Source organism: Trachinotus anak, unplaced genomic scaffold (genome assembly GCF_046630095.1).
Source record: "Trachinotus anak isolate AG129_WGS33_773 ecotype Australia unplaced genomic scaffold, CSIRO_AGI_Tana_v1 ptg000033l, whole genome shotgun sequence".
NCBI classification, from domain to species: Eukaryota; Metazoa; Chordata; class Actinopteri; order Carangiformes; family Carangidae; genus Trachinotus; species Trachinotus anak.
The window spans coordinates 928,604-950,392 of NW_027273884.1; the positions used below are offsets into that span (position 1 = coordinate 928,604).

The window sequence follows — 21,789 nt, forward strand, 5'->3', positions numbered from 1 at the left end:
GTTCTTTCTGTCCCATATAAAGATATATAGTCTTATTTTGAGTCAAAACTTAGCGAGGAAGATAATGTTATGGATATTGTTTTTTCAATATACATGCTACTACTTTGAAGGCTATTCAAGAGTGTAGAGATGTGGTGGGCAAAATCCAGAAAAAATATTTATAATCTACTTCACTAGAAAGAAACACAAGCATCAATATATTAGTGTGTATTTATTAATTTAAGGAATAGTAATAGTTTAAATTACAATTCAGTAACTTTAAAGGATTTATTTTTCATGCAGTTTAAATAATAAATATTATTATTAGCAGTACATAATTTCAAAAATCAAGCATGTAGAGTAAAATCCAAATCACAACTTAAAATAGTAATAGATTTTGATTCCAATGATTGTTGTCAAATATAGTTGTACACCAGGAACAGATAGAGTGAAGCAGAAGTGAAGCAGTTGCAATAAAGCGGTTTTCTTTAGGCTTGAATAAATAACATTGGCAATAACATTAATGAATCACACTCAAGATCATTAAAGAAAAAATCATTGAATAATTACTGATTATTGATTAGTATGCTAAAGTCACACATGTATTTAGGTTAGTTGTTGTAGTATTTGCAGCACACTTGTCAGGATAGCAATCAGGAATATGGATGTTGGGTGTTTTGCAAGCTCTGTTCCCCCACTTGTGGTTGAAGCTAGGAGAAGCAAAAATCATATAATTAGACTGGATTGACATATGTCACTGAAGCTAAATCTTATTATTTTCTTAACAACTCTTGCTACTGTTCTCATGGTTGAAAAGCAGATCAGACTTTATATTTGTGCCACCCTTCATAAGATTAAACAAATAGTTTAGAGTTTCTGAATTATATCTATCTATCTATCTATCTAGAGTGAGTAAACTGGTACTGTAAATTAGAAACAAGTTGTAGCTTCTCACCGTTTGTCAGGGTTGCACTTGAGCCACTTGTGTTTCCTGTGGATGAGATTGAATCTAGTTAGATGGTGCACTGTTATATAAGACAATACCAAGCAGTATTACTTAATCTGCAGTCAAACCACTTTACTGCATATCATTAACTGAATGTGAATTCAAATGATGCATGAACAAACACCTAATCATGTGGCATATTGTCCAGTTATGGTGGCCATGCTAAATAAATACAAGGTGTATAATCATGAAACTGTTATGAATACTCTTCACTTATTGTTCACTGAAATGTTCACAGGCTGTGGTGCACTTGCGTCCTCTTGTGGCTGAAAACCATGGAGCAATCTGAGGACACTCCACAAGCAATGACACTATTAGTCCAGAAACTCAGTTATTTATTGTTTAATGTGCTAGCTTGTGGGGCTGCAGGTCATTTGTTTAAAAAATTGTCTATAAATGTGTTCTTGTTGTTATTCTGACCCAACTTTATGAGGCATAAGGGAAAATGTTTTTTTTTAACCTGTTTTCAAATAGTTACAAAGGTAAGACATAACAAAATTAGATGGAACGCAGAAAGTTTTAGCCCTCCGTTTTTAATGATTAATTGTCTAATTGTGTAGCAGCTGTACAGCTGCCACAGTCTAATTTTCTTAATCGATATAATGCAAATAGCTTACTACTACTAGCAATACTGTGTAAGCACCAAGCCTACATTCATTTAATAAGAAATGCATTTTTACCCTGTGCTGCTGTCACAGAGCTGGTTGATGCTGATGCTGATGCTGATGCTGATGCAGATGCAGATGCTGATGGTGATGCAGATGCAGATGCAGATGCAGATGCAGATGCAGATGCGAATGTAGTAGGATTTGTGTTGCTGTTGGAGCTGGATGGTACAGTGGTTGGGTCACTTCTGTTGGTGATTAAGTTCAGACCCAGCTTGTTCAGGTCTGATTGCACCTGCCTGTTCACCCAGCTCTGAATCACAGGGTCGTTCTCAAACACCTTCAGATCTTGCAGTTGGCTGCCCATGAGGCCTTGGACATCAGTCACAGTCAAACCCTATGCATTTCAGATGAAACAGTGATGAGAACTGGTCTGGTTTTTACACACTAGACAATGAGGAACAATGAAAATATCATAGATTTAAAATAAATCTGTTGCATGTCTTTTTCTAGAGACACTTTTGGTATAAACTACTGATAATGTTTTGAAAGTGGTTAGAAATGGTCATTACATTTAAGCCCTGCAGCTGACAGCTTTGGGCCTTCACTTAGGATTGGTTACTGCCCCCGAAGGAAAATTATTTTTTAAAATTATTATTATCACACATTTAGCAAGAAGACAAATTACTGAGACTCACATACTGTATAACTTGAAGTCTGTGGTAATTTTAAAGACCTCACTAAACCATGACAAGACAAAAGTAAACTAGCCTTGTATTATTAAGAAGGTGTTAGATATAATGCTACAGCCAATGCTACAGCATTTGTAAAACAACAAACTGCCATTTTAATACTTATTCTTTTACTATACTAATACTTGTAGAGTTTTTGTACAGATTAAAAGAGACAAGATATAACATGTTACCTAGTGATCTTTAACAGGTCATGGTAGGCAGATTTTTTCACCTTTGGAAAGAACCAGGCTAGTTGTTTCCCTCTGTTTGAGTTCTTTATGCTAAGCTGTGCTAACCAGCTGTAGCCTTATATTTAATGGATAAGTATGAGAGTGGTATCAATTTTCTCATTTAACTCCTGGCAAGAAATTAAATATGTTGAACTATTATTTTAATTCTGGATTCAGAAGTCTTATCTAATATCCTTCAGGCTGTACTTACCCTGGACCCCAGACCCCAAAACACATGACAGTGTTTACAAGTAAGATATCCTAAGGCATAGCCTTAGCTCAGTTGCAGTATATTTGCAAAAGAATAAAACACTCTGTAATCAACTCTTTAACAAGCATCCTTACAGCAATCACGTTTGGGTCGAGGCTCCGGAAAGCGTCTATATCCATGTTGATGTTCTGAGTTGATAGTGCTTCTATATCTGACAGAGGCGCTCCACCTGTCAGAGCAGAGAGGAAAACCCGAAATTTGAGAGGAATTTTATCAGAGATAGAGAAACAGCCAGAAAGACAGGTAACATGCATTCTTACCTATATAGCTCTTAATCAAATTGTAAAAGGTGGCCGGACTTGCACGCTGTGAGCTGAAAGAAGTGTTACTGATCTCATACAGGATTCTCTTCTGCTCAGACGAACATGACGCCACATTCAGAGGTTTGGCATTTCTGACAAGATGCAAGAAAAAGGTAATATGTAGTGTTATGTCTAAATCATCACTCACAAGTGGCTGTGCTTAGGCATCTTTGAGCTACATGCTGAAAACCTACCTGATACTGTCTGGGCTGATGCTCTTCAGTGTGCTGGTGTCTAATGAGCACAGGTTGGAGTCAATGCTGTCGAGCTCAGTGCTGCCAAGCTTGTTGTCAGAAGTATTCAGATACTTGGTGATGATCGCTTTGCTCTAGACAACATTAAAGAAAACACCTTGAGTGAGCAAATGTATAAAGATATGGGGATCTGTTATAACTCAGTTTATAAGGCTGCATGGTTTTGAGAATCCCTCAACATTATACCTTTGCTGCCTCCCATGATCCATCCTCAGCTTTCATGAGTGCTGCCAGGGTATCAACTGTGGTGATGTTCCACTTTGAGATGTCCTCAAGTGATGCCACACGCGACACTGATCCGAGCACTTGGACTTCATTATCAGAAACACCGGATGGGAATGCCTGGAAGAACAGAGAATATGGATAGAAATTAATAGAAATATCCAAGTATAAACATTACCACAATCACATTGCTAGGGTCACATGACATGATGACTGCTGTATCAGGATAACTTCTTGGTTTGTTCAGCTATGTCTAAAATCATAAAACATATTCTGGTGTATTCCTGTAACCCTCCTTGTCAGGGCATCTCTCAAAATTCCTGGAAATTCCCAAAAGTTTCATTAACCAGTGAGGCCCTTGTTTATTGCACTATGTCTATTTTAATGCCTAATATCTATACTGTAATTTGATGCATTTTTTAAATCTCTTTTATCTATCTGTCTATTCTATGTTTCATACTAAGCAGACAATAATATTCCTGGAAACCCCACATTCCATATACAAAATTTACCTGGTTGAGTTTCTTCAGAATGATTTTCTGGAAGTCCTCATCATCCACTTTCTCGCAAATGGAGTTGAGATTGTCCTTCAGAACAGGGACGTCCAGGCAGAGGTCAAACTGCGTCTGGTCGTAGCCAAAGGGGAAGGAGGCGTCGCTGACTGTCACTTGGGTGATGTTGCCCACGGTGCAGCCTTTTGTGAATAATCGTGAGAGAGCCAATGAGAGAAAAAAGTTGAATGCAGACATGCAAGTGCCACTCACTTACACACTCACTAGTTTTGTAAAATATCGTACTGTGTTAGCCAGGGCTGCATTCCATGTTTAGAGTTTGAGGTTATGCTGAAGTGTTTGTTTTGTCTGAAATGTTACTTTAAAAAAAAGATCTCCAAACCAAATCAGACGAATAAAATAATTTAACAAGTAATCAAATATCAATATCCCAAAACATTTTATACCAAAAACATCTGAAACTCACAATTTTTATGTCAAAAATCTGAACCATGATTCAGTAAAACCCAAACTCACAGACATAACACAACTGCAAATAAATGTCGATAACTCTGCTTAGGAATCAAAGAAGAAGCTCCTTAGTAAGTTATCCAGTGATACTGTAGTCATGTCAGTACATCAAATAGAACATAACAAATAGGTACTTAAAATAGCTAATTTGGTACACTTCACACTTGAAGTGGTGTTGCTTAAAGTTTATGCTATGCAACACTGAGTACACTGGGGTGCTATTGAGTAAGACTACATACTTTAAAAAGAAGAAATACCAAAATTCTGCTCTTTAAAAATGAAAAGTTGAGTTCATAAGCAATAAAACATGCTTGTTCACTTTCATACTCAGAGGTCTTATTGCTACTGTCAGCAAACTTTATATAGATATGCAGCCCACTGTTCAGCAAAAGTTACATTGCCTTGCTTTTGATTATTCAATTATCAGCATGGCTGCCAATTAATCTCCTCTCAATAGACAGTCCTATTGATGGACTAGTTGTTCCAGCTCCATTATCAGCAGCTACATAGTAAAACTGAACACAAAAAATTTACTTTTACCTGCTCCTCGTTTCATCTTGTGGGAACTGATCTCTCGAAACAGCCGCTGGAGCTTTCGCTTCTTTGTCTTTGTTTTCCTCAGGCCGGGCATAAAGGTCTTAAGGAACCTTCTCTTTGTACTCTGCAAAAAAAAAAAAAAAAAAAAAAACATTACAGAAAATGTTTTTTATACAAAGTGGAAAATGGATGAGTTATCTCTTACATGGTACTTTATCATAAAACTGTATCATTACTAAAACACCAAACACCATAAAGAGTACAGCATACTCTTTTGAACTGTCCCCAGATGTTTCTTGTGAAATATAGAGGAAGGATCCCAAGGTTCTCCAGTGTTTGCTCGTTCCAGGTAGTGACATTTCTGAAAACATAGACAAAGATTTATATTCTCATAGTCTGGCTTGCTACCCACTTAATAGAAGAGGATTTAATATTTTTATTGCATGGACATTAAAGACCACTCAAAGTACCTCCAGAAAAAAAATTGTGATGTTGTGTAGATGATAAAATGTTGTATTTAGCACAGTTACAGGCTTTTTTTCTTATTAACATAAAAGCCCACAAAAGACCAAAACAGACAATGTGCTTGTCTATCTCTCAATATTTTCTGGCATTCAAGTCTATTTTCTCCTGCATCTCCTGTATTTGTTTGTGGCAATTTTCAGCATTTTGTGCATTTGTTAGTATTTACAGTAGTGTATGTGGGACTGACTCAAAATAAACCACAGTGTGTGTGTGTGTGTGTGTGTGTGTGTGTTCATGGTAATGAAGGAACATGTCACACAGTTAAACAGTATGAGTCACTGATGTGTTTTTACTAGTTTTCAGCCCAAACTGGAATTCTATGCTGCAGAGGAATAACCTGTGTCAGGTTTTGGCAACACAGAAAACAACTGATCAATTAATTGCTGGTTTTGAGCTTTTATTTATTGACAATACGAGAAACATAGAATATTGCTTATCCTTATCCTTAGTGTAGCCTGAATGGCTCTTAATATGATTTAATTCCTGTACCCGTAAGGTGTTTTCCCAGAGAGCAGCAGCGTCTCCATGGCAGCCACCTGGCTGTCAGAGAAGTCTTTGCAGGCTTTGAGTTTTTCCAGGATGAGAGGATCAGCGTTCTGGATGTAAGAGCTGTTCAGTGTACAACCCATGTTCCCCAGGACCTCCACATTGTCTCTGCTCAGACTCAAGCCATTTATGCCCTATATGGTCCAGAAAACAGTATTTATTTTAAAAACGTGCAACAGTGTGACACACAATGTACCATTCATATCCATGATAATTCATTTCCTAGACTACTTTTCAGAGTAGTTTGCTTGATTTTACATACTTTGCAATACATATCTTGAATAATTTAATGTGTATTGCATGCATCTACATAAAATTCTTTATGTGTATCTTTACTTTTGGTATATGCCATCGCTAACTGATTTTTTTTTTTTTTTACATGAAAGATTCTTCTACTGCATTTAATGTTTTTTGTTGGCTGTGGTAAACCATAATTTTAATGTCACTCACCAAGCAGGTCCTGGCTTCATTAAGCAGCAGTGTGTCCTTGTTCAGAATGCTGGAGGCCACAGAGAAGTCTGAAGCACCCACAGCAGTAAAATATGACCTGCAGTTGGTCCTACTGACATCTTTGTTGCTGTAATAAATTGACATGAAGATGGAAAGTCAGTGGCAACTAAGGAGGTCAGTCTAACAAAATGCTTGGAGACAGACTTACTTTAAGTAGAGAAGCATGTCTGAGGGATAATCTTTGAAGTTCTGGGAGATGTTTCCATTGAGCAAGTTGTACATGCAAGTAAGCTGTAGAAAATGATTTTTAAACATTTTTAAACCTTTAACTCCAGTATTTCACATCCTACTTCAACAACAAGCCAAAGTAAATTGTTTGAATTAAGTTTAGTTTCACAAAGATTTCATTGGACTTTACCTGTGTTTCCTTCAGTGCCACCTTGGCCCTGCCTCTCCTCGGTCTGCAAGCACGGATTAGACCCTGGATCCGGGTTGTTGTCATTCTTTGTACTGACGTACATGTGAAGCCTTGCAGCACAGACGGAGAAAGCCTGTGAGAGAGAATGAAAAAACCACAAAGAAAGTTAATAGAATAATCTTGGGATAAAAACAACAACAAATAAATAGTTATGGTACTTGTTCACTTACTGCTCAATGTCAAAGTTTGTTTTAGCCAGTGTCCCAAAGAACATGGCGGCCTAGAGGAACAAAAACAAAAAAACAAAATCAGAACAATTCAATGCAAGTTGAAAGTTATTTCTTACCTAAGCATGTCAACCTATTTCAATAGCTTTCACCTGCTAATGTAAAGGGACCAGGTTTAGAGTCAGAAGTCAGTTACTCTGAGCTTTGGCTGTGTGTTTTCAACTATTAAAGCTAACTTCATGCTACCTCATACCTCACTTTACTCCCCCATGGTACAATGTAAATATATCAGAGGTTTTATGGGTTGTTGCTAAGTATCTCTGGACTGCTATGATAATTCTAAAATAATTTAACTCATTTTGATTTCAATGTGGATTCACACTATGTGCTAAATGTGTAAATTGAATTTCACCAAAATCAACTCTGAGATTTCAGTCAAACTATATCAGCATCAAACTTCAAAAACCAAACTTCACTTCACTCTCTTCTGTGTATAAACCATTTACTGACCTGATCCTGCGTCCATTTCTTTCTGTTGATCACACTAATGTCCACAGTCTCCTCAGAAAACACCAGCAGGGATGGTGGGATCTCGGTTGCCATAGCATCGGGGACATTCAGCACCACTTTGGCTGGGTTTGTGTCCACAGATATGATCTACCAGGAGATTAAATGCATTTAAAACCAAGATCACATAAGAATTCAGAGGGAACACATTCAAAACTATTCTTTTTGTATTCAATTGCATGGGTGCAGGTTTGGTTTCTATAAGAATATAAAAATTATACATAGAAATACAAACTTGTATGTACTTTGTATGGTAACACAGTAAAATAGGCAATTTGGTATCAAATGCGTTTTTATCTCAATCTTAGATCAGCAATGTCTCCCTGATGTCAAATGTTCAAATACTTCAATATATTGCTTTTGCTCCCTGATTCCCTCAAAAAGATTTTTATAAATAACAGAGAGCCATGCCTGCAGATAGTTGAGTCAGTGATGTGAGAATCAAACCCGGACTGTATTGTATGTTGTGGCAGAATCAGAAAGTGATTGTACCTTTTTGACGAAGGTCTGTTGGACAACTGTTGGGGCTGCCAGCATGTTGGAAACAAAGGTGGGGCTCTTGGAGATGCTGAGTAGCTCAGAGGCTGGAGCATCTTCTATTGACTTTGCAGGAACTCCAGTAACAAGTGTGCCAAGGGATTCCAGGGAGGATCCAGTGTTGAGCTATTTACAAAAATTGCAATGATCAAAGCCATGGTCAGTAAATATACAAAGTACTTCAGGGACATTTTATATTTAATAAAAACACACTCAAATTAATACAGAAAACTGGCAGGTGCGTGCTTCAAAGCATTAAATATTTCACATGATAATCAGCTGTGCTAGATGGACAGGCCTTCACCTGGAAGTCTGTTGCACTAATGGATTGGACGATTGTGGTGGCTTGCTCTTGGTTCCAGGTGTCAACTGTGCCCAGGGTGGGTAAAGAAGAAAGCAGCACCGATGGGGCAACTGAAGTGATTTGGCTGCTGGTCAGGCCTGCGCTGGCACTGCCAAGAGTTGCAAATGTCTCTCCTGTGACAGTCTGGATGTTGGATGCCAGAGCAGCAGACACCTATAGAAAGAAATACACCAGTCACAAAAAAAAAATATTAACTGAGGACATTTACCTCTTTTATAGCTTTTATGATATGTCAGAGAAAAATGTGAAGACATAACACACATGACATAATCACATGTAATCATGTATATGTAATCATATGTAATGTGTAAACATATATTTATATGGAGTAATCATGTATGCCCATATATTAATTAACATCAATTAACAGAGAGTAAGTATCACTATAGTGTGTATGAGTGTGCAACATGGAGAAAACTGTCCTCTCTTCACCTCTTACCACTTGCTCTACTAACTCAGGTCTTTGTTATTAGTGATAAAGATCTTATACTGCTTAAGCTCTTGTCTCTCTTAAGTTATTTCTGTGACGGCAACCCTACCTCACGATCATGCACAGTATCTTTTTAAGCATTATCAGAAAGGCACATGTTTAAATGGTGAGCAAGGTTGCAAAAGAAAACCTGCATAAAGACTGTTTACTGTTCTTTGCTGCAAATAATTTAATGCATTTCATTATCGTTTCACACCTAAAGTATTTTATAAATTACTCAGCTTTTGGCCAAGCAGAATCAACAACAACCAAGCCTCATGTTGGACATGAAACCATAATATCTCCACTATTTCATGTTCTTAAGAAATCAGTTTCAATCATCTAATTGATTTTGATAATATCATAACGCATCCATAAAGGATTTCTAAGGTACTCAGAGACATGGTGGCACCTTTCAGTTTTTCTGGCTCAGTAACTCAGTAATAGGCTGCATCTTTGGGGAACTCTAAGATGCCCTTTTGCAAATACTCCTTTATACAGACATTCTGTCTGTCTTTGTCTAATCCTAGTCCTATTCAGAATCAAAGCAGACTGGTTCTGACTCTATAATACACAGGATGAAAGATAGAAAAGCTCTCCTCAGGCTGTCATTATATCATAGTGCTAACACATCTCATTCTTTCTTACCCGAGGACTCTTTACAGTCCCCAAAACTACACAGTCAGACCCTGTAAACCCAATTCAGCCCACCAAACTAATTCAAACCTCAACACTTCATAAAGCTTAAAAGTTGAGCCCAGCCTGTCACAAAATACACAGACACATTTTAACTCTGTATTGGACTGACCAAAGGATGTGAAATAAAATTATGGTCTTTACAATATACAAAAAAATGTAAGTCAAAGTTTCAAATGCATAACTCTATAACTAGTGCATTTATTATTTTGTTTGTTTTTGTGTATTATCTATGAAAAAGACAATTTTAAAAAAGTGAAACTCAAACTTTGTTTCTCTGCAAAGTCTTTAGGAGCTGGTACCTCTGGGTCCATGGTTGTGTTGCAGAATTTCTTCATCTCACTCAAGATGAGTAAGGTATCTGCTTCATTCACAGAAGAATATGCTTCACTTGGGACCTCAAAAGAGCACAGGAAGAGGCCTGGAAGCCTACATGGAAAGAGACATATCCTTCAACCTCATCTAAATACCAATTTAAAGCATTATAACGTATAGAAAGACCCACAAACGCATATGTGTGATTTGACGTATTTTGTAAAATTTGTGGATACTCACTTCACTGGGTTGAAAGTTGGGTTGAATGCAAATAGCTGTGAGATGTAATAGTTGGTGACATTTTCTGGGATTGCTGTGTTGTTAAACAGCTCCAGGTTGGCTTGGTCCTCCAAGAACACTTCAGTCTTAAAAATATAGAAATAAATAAGTCAGTTAATTGCTTTTTTAAAATGTTGTTGGTTTTCTCAGTTTAACTGTAATAATTAAATTGTAAAATGATTTAACAGACTTAAACAAAACTAGATTACAAATATTAAAGCTATGGCAGGTCCAATTAAAGTGACAACTATAGGCTACTATATATTTTGTTGAAGTTTAAGCATAAACTTGATGTGGTGCCATAATAGACTATCATGCTGGGGGGAGGCTAACATGATGTGTAATAAAATACAATCTCAGCCTATCACTGGTGTCATTGCTCTGACAGCTGACAGCTAACAGCTGAGCCAGTCACAATGGCATATTTCATATAATGAAGGAGAAGCTCCTCATACAGTACAACAGTGCAGGTGCTGTAAAAAAATCACTTGATTTAATTTATAGATAAATGCAGACTTCTTCACCAGCGTTCCTGCTTTAACCACGTTAAAAGTTATTTGTGATGCCAATTCAGACACACCACTTGTTGTGTTTTTGTTTTTTTGTAAGCATTACTCTATTATTTCTGCACATTCCCTGCAAGTATTTCCTTTGCTCTTGTTGATAAAATGAACCAAAGCAGCAGCCAGAATCCCACCTGTGCACCATGCATCTTTGTGTGAACTAGCGGTTATAATCAATGACTAGAGGCTTCTAGTATCTTCCTTCTGTCTTGCTTGCTCATTCTCTCTCTCACCATAATAACCTATGGCATCTTTTGCATACAAATAGCAATTGGAAAATGAAATAATCATAATATTTTTGGAGAGGCTTAGCTTTAGCCATTAGCTTCTTCATCACCGCCTTTTGACATACTTGACTGGTGGAGATGAAGGTGGTAATATCGTCCAGGGTGATGAATGTCACAAAACTGCCGATGTAATTGACAAACCAGGAGGTTGAGTTTAGTTCTGCATCACTGGCATTGTAGCATCTGGCTCCAGAACCTATGGAAACAGGGAAAAAACAATTGGTAAAATAATAAAAGCTGAGACTGAAAGTGTTTTTTTCTTGTTTTTAGATGAAATATTTGTTTTAGAACATTTAAAGCTGCACTAGACCTAGGTGACATTCTGTAGATTCATGCTGCACACTCAGATTAAATTATTACTTTGAAAACCTACAATACATCTGCAGCATGCATTAAACATTTTCTCAAAAATGTATCTTACCAGTTCTCAGGTAGGTCCTGATGGTGGTGTATACATCAGCCCGTCCAAACTCAGAGCTGTTGTATGTGAAGTTAGTTGCCATTACAGAGACCCTAATTAAGAGGAAAACCACAGAATGTTTGTATCATTTAATCTATCTGTAATTGTCCATTTGGCACTGAGCTTTCTTACACTGTGAAAAATAGGCTTACAGTTTCTGGAAGGCAAGACATGAAGAATTCTGCACTTCGGTGGAGCTGATGAGGCTCTTGCTGAGGAATTTAAGGTAGTTCCTCAAACGTAGGTCAAACCAGGAATCAACCTCAGATTTGCTGTTGCTGCTCAGGGCCAAAGACCATACACAGGGGAGGATCACCATCTTCACATTGTCTGGAACATCCTCCTAATGGCACATGAATTTACATATTTAATGAGAGACAGTAATTTAAACAGGTTGAATAGAAGCCACATTTTTCTGTGTTTGCCGTAGAACTGTGTCCACCCTCTCGGAGGTCTACTCACTGGACATCAGCTTGCCATGATAAATGAATGCTAGGCTACACATCTGCTGCTGTGCTGCTTGTACTTTCATTCATTACTGGTGACAGTTCAGACTATGTTTCCTTCCTGCATTTTTGTTGGTTATTTCTTGGTCATGGTTGTTTATTTTAGTTGTAGGATATTTGCTATTAGCATCTTAGCACATGTTCATCTTAGAGAAATCAATAATATTAAGTTATACATGAGAGGCTTTGTTTGCATTCAAGGGAAACTGCAACATGCTTGTTGCCTCCCATAGATTAGGTAGATGTACACTCAGAAAATTTCCTTTGAAACCTTAATTTTGCAACCTTAAACACTCAAAGAGCCATTTGGACCCGTTTCCCACAGAAAAGAAAACACTGGGAGCCACAAAACCCTTTTGACATCTAAAATGAAGATAACACTACATATATCGTTTTTTACCTTTATGCTATGTATAAGAAAAACTATAGTGCGTTGCATCTATGAAATCAATGAACTGCTACAGAGAAAATGAAATTACCGGGGGTCGAAAAGCTCAATAGATCGCGTGCCGGCGGGTGTCACACATTGGCGGTTGTGACGCATATTTTGAGCGACAAAAAATTAAACACGTTTTATTTTAATGTTACAAGATCACCATAATCTTCAAATTTAGAATTACATTTAAAAAACTAACGAACTAAAATAAAATACATTTTAATTAAATACTCATTATTTATTTTCCAAAGCCACAGGGAGCCACAGCAGAGGGATGAAAGAGCCACATGCGGCTCCGGAACCGACCCCTGTTCTAGGGGTTTTATGTGCTCCTTGATAATATTCATTAAGCAGGGAGCAATAGTTTTGTTTTGAGTTATATGCGCTCTCATGGCTGCTTGAATTCACTGAGAGAAATACATATAAGACGTGATAAGATTACAACGTACTACTAACAAGTTACATGTAAACTTTTAAAAGTGGTGTGTGTCATCAATAATAATGTATGTTACTTGGTAACATTCAGACATGGGACATACCGTTTCTAGGAAGGCAGAAGTGTTGTTGTAGTTGTTGAAGATGATACATATGTCAGAGTTGTTATCAATCACATTGGGCTGACTGAGGAACTGACGCAGCTCTGAGGTGCTGATGGTACTTAGGAGCTGAAGAAAAAAAAGGGGGGAAAAAGATTTTAAAATTACAACTTTCAGAAGAATATTTTGATAGCACTGCTGTATTCCTACTGGGAGAGCACATCATCAGTAGGCATTTTCTCATAGATCAAATGATACTCAATCCAACTGTTGAAAACAACAAATGTGTTTCAACTTCTGCTTCTATGTGTGAACTTTAAAAAAGGCATAAAGTAAGTAGATATTTCTCACCTCTGATTTGCGAATCTGTGGCAGAAGAGATGTGAACATGGACAAATCTGGAAAGCCAAAGCTGAGGAAAGTGTTTCTGAGATAGACGTAGAAGCTTCCACCACTGTAACACTTGAGTGGCGTTGGACCTGTTTTAAATACAAATGAAATCACTCTATATTCTGATACAGCTGAAACAGAACAATCATTTCACAACAAATTTTCATTTGTTATAAATAAGCATTGTCATAGTAGTTCTCTAGGTAACCAGTAATCTGTAAGATTATCTGTAATATTTTCTCTCATACAGACCTTGGAGGAAGAGGAGGGTGTTTTTGTAGATCTCCCTTTGGGTGCTGTTGCTGAGTGTCATGTGCAGTGTGTCCAGTAACATCATCCTAAATTCACATGAATATTAGTTGGATGAAATTAAGAAAATACATACATCTCAATGATAATGACCACCACCACAGAAATACTTACATCTCTTGGCTGCTGTTGCAACTCCTGTTCTTCCCAATGTCAAATAAAGGTGTCACCAGTCTGGGAGAGAGATTGACCAGGAGAGGGCTCAGCCGAACCCTGAGCCACAGCTGGAACTCCATGTCACTGACAGCTGGAGAAGACAGATTCCCTCTCTCAAATACTGCCTGTAGAAAGGCGGATTTCACCTCCTCTGTGTAGTTGGCTTGGTGGATCTAGGGGATTTTTACGTAGTGTTAATAAGAATTTGAAGTCTGAAATTAAATGGTTTACATGAAAGTAAAAATATTACATTTGAATCATGTTAAAATTTATGAGTCAAATGTGATAAAGCCAACTAAGATATGTGTTCCTTTGTTACCTTTAAAATCCAACTGAAACAGTGGTGTAGTCTACATGATATGCAGTATACGCCATATACCCATTAAGAAAGCTCCAGAATTTCTGTTTAACCACTTAAAAATGCCCAAGGATATATGACAACATAGTTTTGTGACAGAACTTGCACTTGAACTATTTCTTTTTCTTTTTTTTTCTTTTTTTTGTAAAAAATGGGTTGGGAAATCTGACAGTTAACTCAACAAGTGTCAAAAAAAAGTCACCCTGTGCGTTCTCTGTCTGTATTACTTTTTCCCAGGCTGGCGAAGTCATGATCTGCACTACTCTGTCTCTAACTGGCATAGTTTTGTGGGTTGGGTTGGTTAGTTTTAGGCATCAGGAGAGAGCCTGGTGGGAATAGGATAGGAACATCAGGGTAAGCCAATCATAGCCAGAGAAGGGTCATAGACTTAACACTAGCTCTTTGCGCATTTAAAATGGGCAAATGCAGATTACTGAAGGAAAAATGAAACGAAAGCAAACTACTGTCTTATCGTGTTTTAGCTAATCAACAGTAAACAAACCAAAATGGATTACACCACTGAACTGAAGAGACAAAACTCTGGGAAGGTGAATGTTGAGTGGCCTAACTTGGTTACAACCCAAAAACAGTGTGAGTGTTCTGAAGAAATGAGACAACTCCATTCAAAGCCAGACAAGTTTGAAGCTTTTTTAAATACTGCATACAGCAGCTGGCTAGTTAAAATGTTATTTTATTTCTTGTTGTGTGTGCTAGCTTGTTTAGCAAGCCAGGATGTGTCCATTGGAAAGCTAAAATTTGCTGTTGTGCTTTACTCATGTCACTGCTACAAAAATGAAGTGTAATATACTGTCAGTGAGGTGGACAAAATATTACTATCACCCCTCTAAAACAATTCATTATAAACCTGCACAGCTGTTGAATTAACCTGCATAGTTTTAGCTAGGTGTACCTAATTCATCGCCATTGGAGTGTATATGGTGTTGCAAAAATGTGCATTTCAATTCCAGCTGGACTATAATATGATCGCACTATCTAAACCTGTTTAAATTGCTGCAGACTAATCAATTCGCTGTCTAGCCTTAGCCTATTGTTTGCTAACTTGTTCAACAAGCAAAAGCATTACAGCTAAAATGTGCTCATGTTTTGCTTTCTGATATCAATGGCTGGGAAAAGTATTAGTACACTCGAAATATGATTTAGTAACTTATGCCTTCAAAATTCATATTAATCAAATTCAAAACCTCCCTGAAACAGTTTATCATCACCTTTATGAAGCTAGGATTTCTTGCAGAGCTGTTGTATTACATTGCATTATTTCATTACAGGTTTGTGTAATTGATATTTCAGAGTATAATGTTGCAAAAAAAGTGTATCTCAACTTCACTTAGTTGTTAATCAAAATATTAAATATTTGTGTAAAATGACCAGCCAGCAGGAGAACCCAGCCAGTTGACTTGCTATCAAACGTTTGCCTGCAACATGAGTTAACTGAGTGTAATTCTTTCTGGTGGATGTTGCTGCTCAATGTGTCTCCATGTTTGTAGATAGAAGGTGGCACCTAGATTAGCTAAGATTAGCTTATTTTATACTTTCACGTGTAACAGCATCACAAATTTGACCATTAGGTTGACTTAACACCTCTTTAAACCACATTTTCTGAACCTTAATGAAGGAATTGCAGAGTTGTTGAATTTGACTGTATCGGTTTTAACTTGGCACACCTTATTCACTGTAATGAATTAAATGTTGCAAAAAATAGGTTTTTAATTTCATTTGGAAAAGTTACGATTTCATATAAATTTACAACTGTAACCAGCAGTGTGAGTATTATTGAGAAAAAGTAAAGTATCAGTAGATGTTTACCTGAATGGCTGGTGAGACTCTATCAAAGAAAGCACCAAAGTCAACAGGATTGATGACTGTCATGACTCTTGTCACTTGTTGCATCGTCTGTAGCTGTGATGGAGCCACTGCAAGCTCAGCCAGCTGACTGACAGTTAGAAGATCTGCAACCTCCACCTAAAAGGGATAAGCAACAATTCAGTAAGTGGACACACGCACCTTACAGACAAGTGTCTTACACACATGCACCACGTTGAATGCAGCATAATTTCTGTCCAAGCTTCATGTAAAAACACAAACACATGCTCACAGATTCTCATACGTATGTGACTGTGATCCAACAGATTGCAACTTAAAAACATGATAATCATTTTGGTTGTGTCTTTTAGTTATTCTTGGAAAATACAGAGTATAATATGAAAGAAATTTGCATACTGGCAAAGATAAAGAGTTTCTGTTCTGTGAGCATTTGTTACTCTCACATCAAGACATGGAGTGTCAGTATACGCTGCTTGTCAATTGTTTGCTGGTTTGTTGTTATGATTGTTGTGTGCTTTGTCAGTGGGGTGTTTGAAGATTTTGCCCTGAAGATTTTTGCATGCAATGGTTGGCTAATAGGCTGATGCTTAGCGAGTGGTATAGCTCTACCACTGTTGGCCTCATGGTTTACATAAATGATGATTATACGATAACACAGCAGCAAAGTATTCCTGTCTTGGAGCTTAAAGAGCATGTAAGAAAGACAAATAGAAAAGTAAGGAAGGTGGATATCATGAGAGAGAGTTTTAACTTTAAACCGCTGGCTTAAAATTTTGGGTTGGTTCTGGCAAGCAATTTTTGCTAGGTGTTGGGTCCTGGGTTGGCTGAAATTAGGACATTTTTTAGGTAATTTATGACATCAACACATAAACCCATATAATTAAAACACAGACACTTGTTGGATATATTTAGAACTAAAAGGAACATGCAAACAATATTATTGGGTATTATTAGAGTGTATCATTCTAAAACACCAAACAAACAGCAAATATTTTAAACCTGTAACATGATAAAATGGACAGATTTCAACCAATTGTGGTGCCTTTGCCCATTTGCCTGTTAGATTTGGATCATCTTAGAATCAAACCCTTATCAAATAACTGGCTCAAACTGACTTTTAAGTACATTTTGTTGTCTGGGCTTTAAGCATAAATTCAAAAGTTAAAACACTATTAAATCTATCATGGCAATGGTCATCTTGGTCATGGCTTGTTACCATGTCAGTGTGGGAACTTTCAGTTATTGCTTCATCCTCTTAATAATACCAGATAATATTAATGTTCACATAAGGTTCAGTAAAGTGCTGAATGACTTGATTTGTACATGTGGGTTCATGTAGCATTGATAATGGAGGATAATGGTCACTAAAACTCCAATTTATTTGTAATAGGCCAGTGTGAACATGAAACTGACTACTGAAAACGAAAGGACTAAAATCCAACACTTACTCCATTGAAATTGTTCTTCAAGGTCACAAAATCGATATAGGAGGCATGCACACGGAATCGACCAAAGTTGTCTTCAAGCCAACGTCTGTCATCATTTATAGATTCAACACAGGAGAAACCTAGGAATCAAAGTGGTGAATTTTGAAATTGAACATGCCATACCAAATGTTGCAGTATAAATGTATACACCATGCACAAGTACAAGCAAATGCAATATTATGCCATTATGCCATCACAGTTACCTGAGGAGAAATTTCTCCTAAGATAGTCCATTGCAAATGTGAAAACCTGTTGGGTTTGCCTCTCAGAGAGAAGAGTGAAAACATTGTCGCATCCCTTGACACTGTGAAGATAATAAATATTTTTTAATTCACTGAAATGTGCAAGACAATATTCCCATTCTCTATTTCCATTCCCTTTTTAACGCTTCTGGTCAGCATGAGAGTCAGACATGATAGTTTTAACTCACATCGCCTGATAGGAGTCACAGCTGATATTTACTGGAATAATTTCAAATGTGCTGGAATCAATGCTTGGAAGGAACAGAGGAAGGTATTCCTGGAACCATAACTTGAATCCCTCTGCATCTAGCATGGATAGTTTAGGGCCAAGTCCCATTAGTGTCAGATTTAGGATGGTGTCACGCACTCTTGGCTCGATGGTTGTCAAGTTTTGCTAGAAAAAAATGACAAAAATTTATTAGGAGGCATTTTCTAGTGAAAAAATTAACAAGCTAAATGTGATGAAGATATTTACCTCTGCAGCACCACTAACAAATTTGTCAAAGAAAGAGCCAAGGTCTGTCACACGTGTTGATACAGTAAGTTCTGTCAACACAAGTCTCACAACGGTTTCATTTGACAAGTTGTTTGGTTCAAGAAGCAGTTCAGCTTTTTGTCTTGAAGAAAGAGAGTCTAGTACAGTCACCTAAGAGAAGATTATAAGACAAGAATTATATTTAACAAATATCAAATTTTAACAAAATCTTTCTCAAATTACTTTCAACAGACAAGCATTACTCTTTGCAACCCTATAATCCTAAACAAAGCCCTCTATTGGGGCAGTAAAGGCAACTAATCCTCGCACACTCATACACAAGAATTTGTTAAGACTACTAACTGAATACATTACTGAGCTCTTGAAATAGTAGTATGGTATAGCATAATTTTCCAAAGTTAATAAAATATCTATCTATCTATCTATCTATCTATCTATGCTCTGCAAAGCAGGAATTAGTCTAAATATGTGTCATACCATTTATAATGTATAGACCCTGGACAACCATGGTCTACAAGTGCTTTTCAAAGGCTATACTTAGCACCTAAAAGAGGAACAAAAAGTTGGATAACTGTTTGAGTTTCCATGACATTTGAACAACTGTGAGGATCAGGCAAATGAGTCCCATAATGGATTAAAAACAGTAATGGCATTTGAAGCACAATTTAAACAAAAAAACTAGGGCTGTCAGTCGATTAAAATATTTAATCGCGATTAATCGCATGAATGATCATAGTTAATCATGATTAATTGCATATTTTTAATCTGTTCTAAATGTACCTTAAACTGATTGTAATACTCTTTTCAACATGAGAATAGACAAACACTTTATGCAAAAAAATCATGTTTATTTATTGCTACAATGAGAAATACTCTCAGTTCAAGTAACTAACAGTTAAACTGCAAACTGCATTGTAAAACAAGATGCTGAAATAAATATGGTTTGCTTCATGCGAGGAGGGGGCGCCGGGCTCTCTGCATCCGCTGTGTGCTTGGCCGACAGGTGGTATTTGAGACTAGACGTACTCCGGTGGTACATAAATTCACCGCGACAATAAATACAAATTACTTTTGTCCTGTCAAGAGAGCCATCTGGCAAGACTTTGAAGCTGAACTTGCCATTCAAAATATCTTTTTTATCCATTACTGCTCACGACGGCAACGACCTCGGTGCATTGCTTCCTGATTTCCCGAGCTACGGAGTGGCCCAAGGTTCAAATGTCACAAGCGTTAATCACGTTAAAAAAATTAATCCCGTTAAAGGCATGTTGCGTTAATGCGTTAATAACGCGGGTCCTGGGCAGCAATGTGGCCCTGGAGAGCAGGCACTTTCTTTTTAAAACAGGACCCGTTAACACGTTAATAACGCGTTAACTTTGACAGCCTTAAATAAACAAAAAACTGTCATCCTGTCATTCATTGACTTAGATGTCATTTTGTAAGTTTATTTTAGTTTGATGTAATCAATAAATAAAAAGGACATATGGAGAAGAACAAGTAGAAGGAAAAGGAGACCACTGTCTCTACTGTAAATAATCTGGTAAATGTTTGATAATGATTGATTTCTACTTTAAATGTCACCGAGGTGATAAAACTTTTCTTTCCTTTATTCACTTGCTTTCTCTCATGACTGCTCCAACTTCCCTGTTAAGTTGCCATTTTGTTTGATGGACTCTCATTCATTTGCTTGTGCTCTCAGCTTGTTCATTAACAGTTTCCACTTGTCTCTCTTATCTCTTAAACTAATGACATATTTGAATTCAAAAGTTACAGTTTGCATACTCCATTGACCAATAAAGTGAGCTAATTAATGAGAAGGACACTAGCAATAAAACCCATGCTGACAGGATAAACACAACCCCAAAGAAACTAGGACAGCAGAAATATTTTGGTGTTTTAACCAAAAATGAAAAAATTACCAAAAACCATGAGGCAATTTGTTATCTTGTTAAAATTAGCTGCCAGACTCGAGAACAAAAAGTGGGGATTCACGTTCACATTCTAACTTGCTAGCTGTGTGAAAAAGGGAAACCTTACAAGACCTATTAATTAAATAATAGATGAATTGAATCATGATAACAAAATCAGAGGATATACAAACTGCTTTTGGCTTTGACACGGCAAAGCCGCAACTGTGTGCAGACTTTCCAAGTTCACAATATTGCGCTGCAGTTTTCAAGGGAGATTGGTAGTGACATGGATGACTTACCCCAGAGAGGTTGAAGACTTTGAGGTCGGCGTATGTTGTATATGGGGAAAATGGACCCAGGTTTGCCTCAAGCCACTGGGCATCACTCTGAATTCCCTGCCTACAAACTGAGGACCATGGATGGATGTTAGCATACGCACCATTCAGCAAGCATTGTTTTTCACTGATACACATGCAACAAGTTGAGTGCCAATTTTTCCTCTCAGTGCCATTTCAGCACATTTTTTTCACAATTTCAAGCCCGTGCAGCCACGTGGCGCATTTTACATCGTCGGCCCTACCTGGCGGGTTGATGACGCTGGCAGATTTTCTCAGGTAGCCTAGCAGAACGTCCGTGATTCCTTGTCGTCTGTGCAACGGTATGGCCGGGAAAGCTTTGCCCATTCCACGAACACTGCAAAAGGCGAAAAGGAGCATTTGTACGCAGTCCCTCATTAGTGTTTTCCTACTTTGCTGCAGTGCAACTTGCTTGTTTTTTGAAATGCTACTCACACAACATGGTAGTTTGTGCAGTTTATATTTGAGGTTGCATTCTTGAGCATCACTGCACTGAAACTGGGGAGGAAATGAACCAGTTTCACAAGGAACCAATCAGACCAGTCGTCTGTCTTGAATTGCTGGAAGTGGGGACTGATGATGGTGAAGGTCCTGTTCATCACACGATCTCTCACCGCAGGTTGGAAATCAGGGTCCTGTCAAATGACGACATGGGAGGGTTGAAAGACTAAACAGTTCACATGCTGCAAGTACACCATATAGGACACTACAAGTGATGTCACCAAATATGTGACATGAATGAGTCCCCTACAACTGCTGTAGAGGTTTAGATACGCATCTAAGTACTGCCTATGCTAGGTCAAAAGCCCAGGATTGTCCCTCTTCCCCCAGTGTTGAGAGTAGCCAACCTTTCCACTTGCTGCCAGCTGTGTCAGGAATTCATCCACGTTTTCCAGAGCA

The 21,789-nt window shown here is 37.6% G+C and overlaps 1 protein-coding gene across 1 annotated transcript; it reads right to left on the reverse strand.

Annotated features, from left to right (window-relative positions):
• Window positions 1-196: 196 nt before the first annotated feature.
• On the reverse strand, window positions 197-21,103 carry LOC139614131 (uncharacterized). The gene is made up of 33 exons (XM_071471298.1): window positions 20,833-21,103; window positions 18,603-18,773; window positions 18,316-18,521; window positions 18,089-18,189; window positions 17,847-17,965; window positions 16,381-16,536; window positions 14,157-14,371; window positions 13,986-14,071; window positions 13,695-13,822; window positions 13,347-13,472; window positions 12,018-12,208; window positions 11,827-11,918; window positions 11,471-11,601; window positions 10,517-10,641; window positions 10,264-10,390; window positions 8,737-8,949; window positions 8,388-8,558; window positions 7,839-7,985; window positions 7,332-7,381; window positions 7,102-7,234; window positions 6,892-6,974; window positions 6,684-6,810; window positions 6,177-6,367; window positions 5,433-5,523; window positions 5,166-5,286; window positions 4,116-4,297; window positions 3,568-3,723; window positions 3,322-3,455; window positions 3,086-3,219; window positions 2,900-2,994; window positions 1,666-1,987; window positions 935-970; window positions 197-689 (listed from the first exon to the last, which is right to left on the reverse strand). The coding sequence occupies exons 1-33, from the start codon at window positions 21,004-21,006 to the stop codon at window positions 586-588; spliced, it is 4,638 nt and encodes a 1,545-aa protein (XP_071327399.1). The 5' UTR covers window positions 21,007-21,103; the 3' UTR covers window positions 197-585.
• Window positions 21,104-21,789: the final 686 nt, after the last annotated feature.

What these genes read in the sequence shown, in the direction of transcription:
- LOC139614131 (XM_071471298.1), bottom strand. Translation starts at nt 21,006, where the DNA reads ATGTGTATCAGTGAAAAACAATGCTTGCTGAATGGTGCGTATGCTAAC. An exon ending in TGTGACTCCTATCAGGCGAT is followed by an intron (nt 18,190 to 18,315) that starts GTGAGTTAAAAC and finishes TTATCTTCACAG; the next exon opens with TGTCAAGGGATGCGACAATG. An exon ending in TCGACCCAAACGTGATTGCT is followed by an intron (nt 1,988 to 2,899) that starts GTAAGGATGCTT and finishes TGAAATGCATAG; the next exon opens with GGTTTGACTGTGACTGATGT.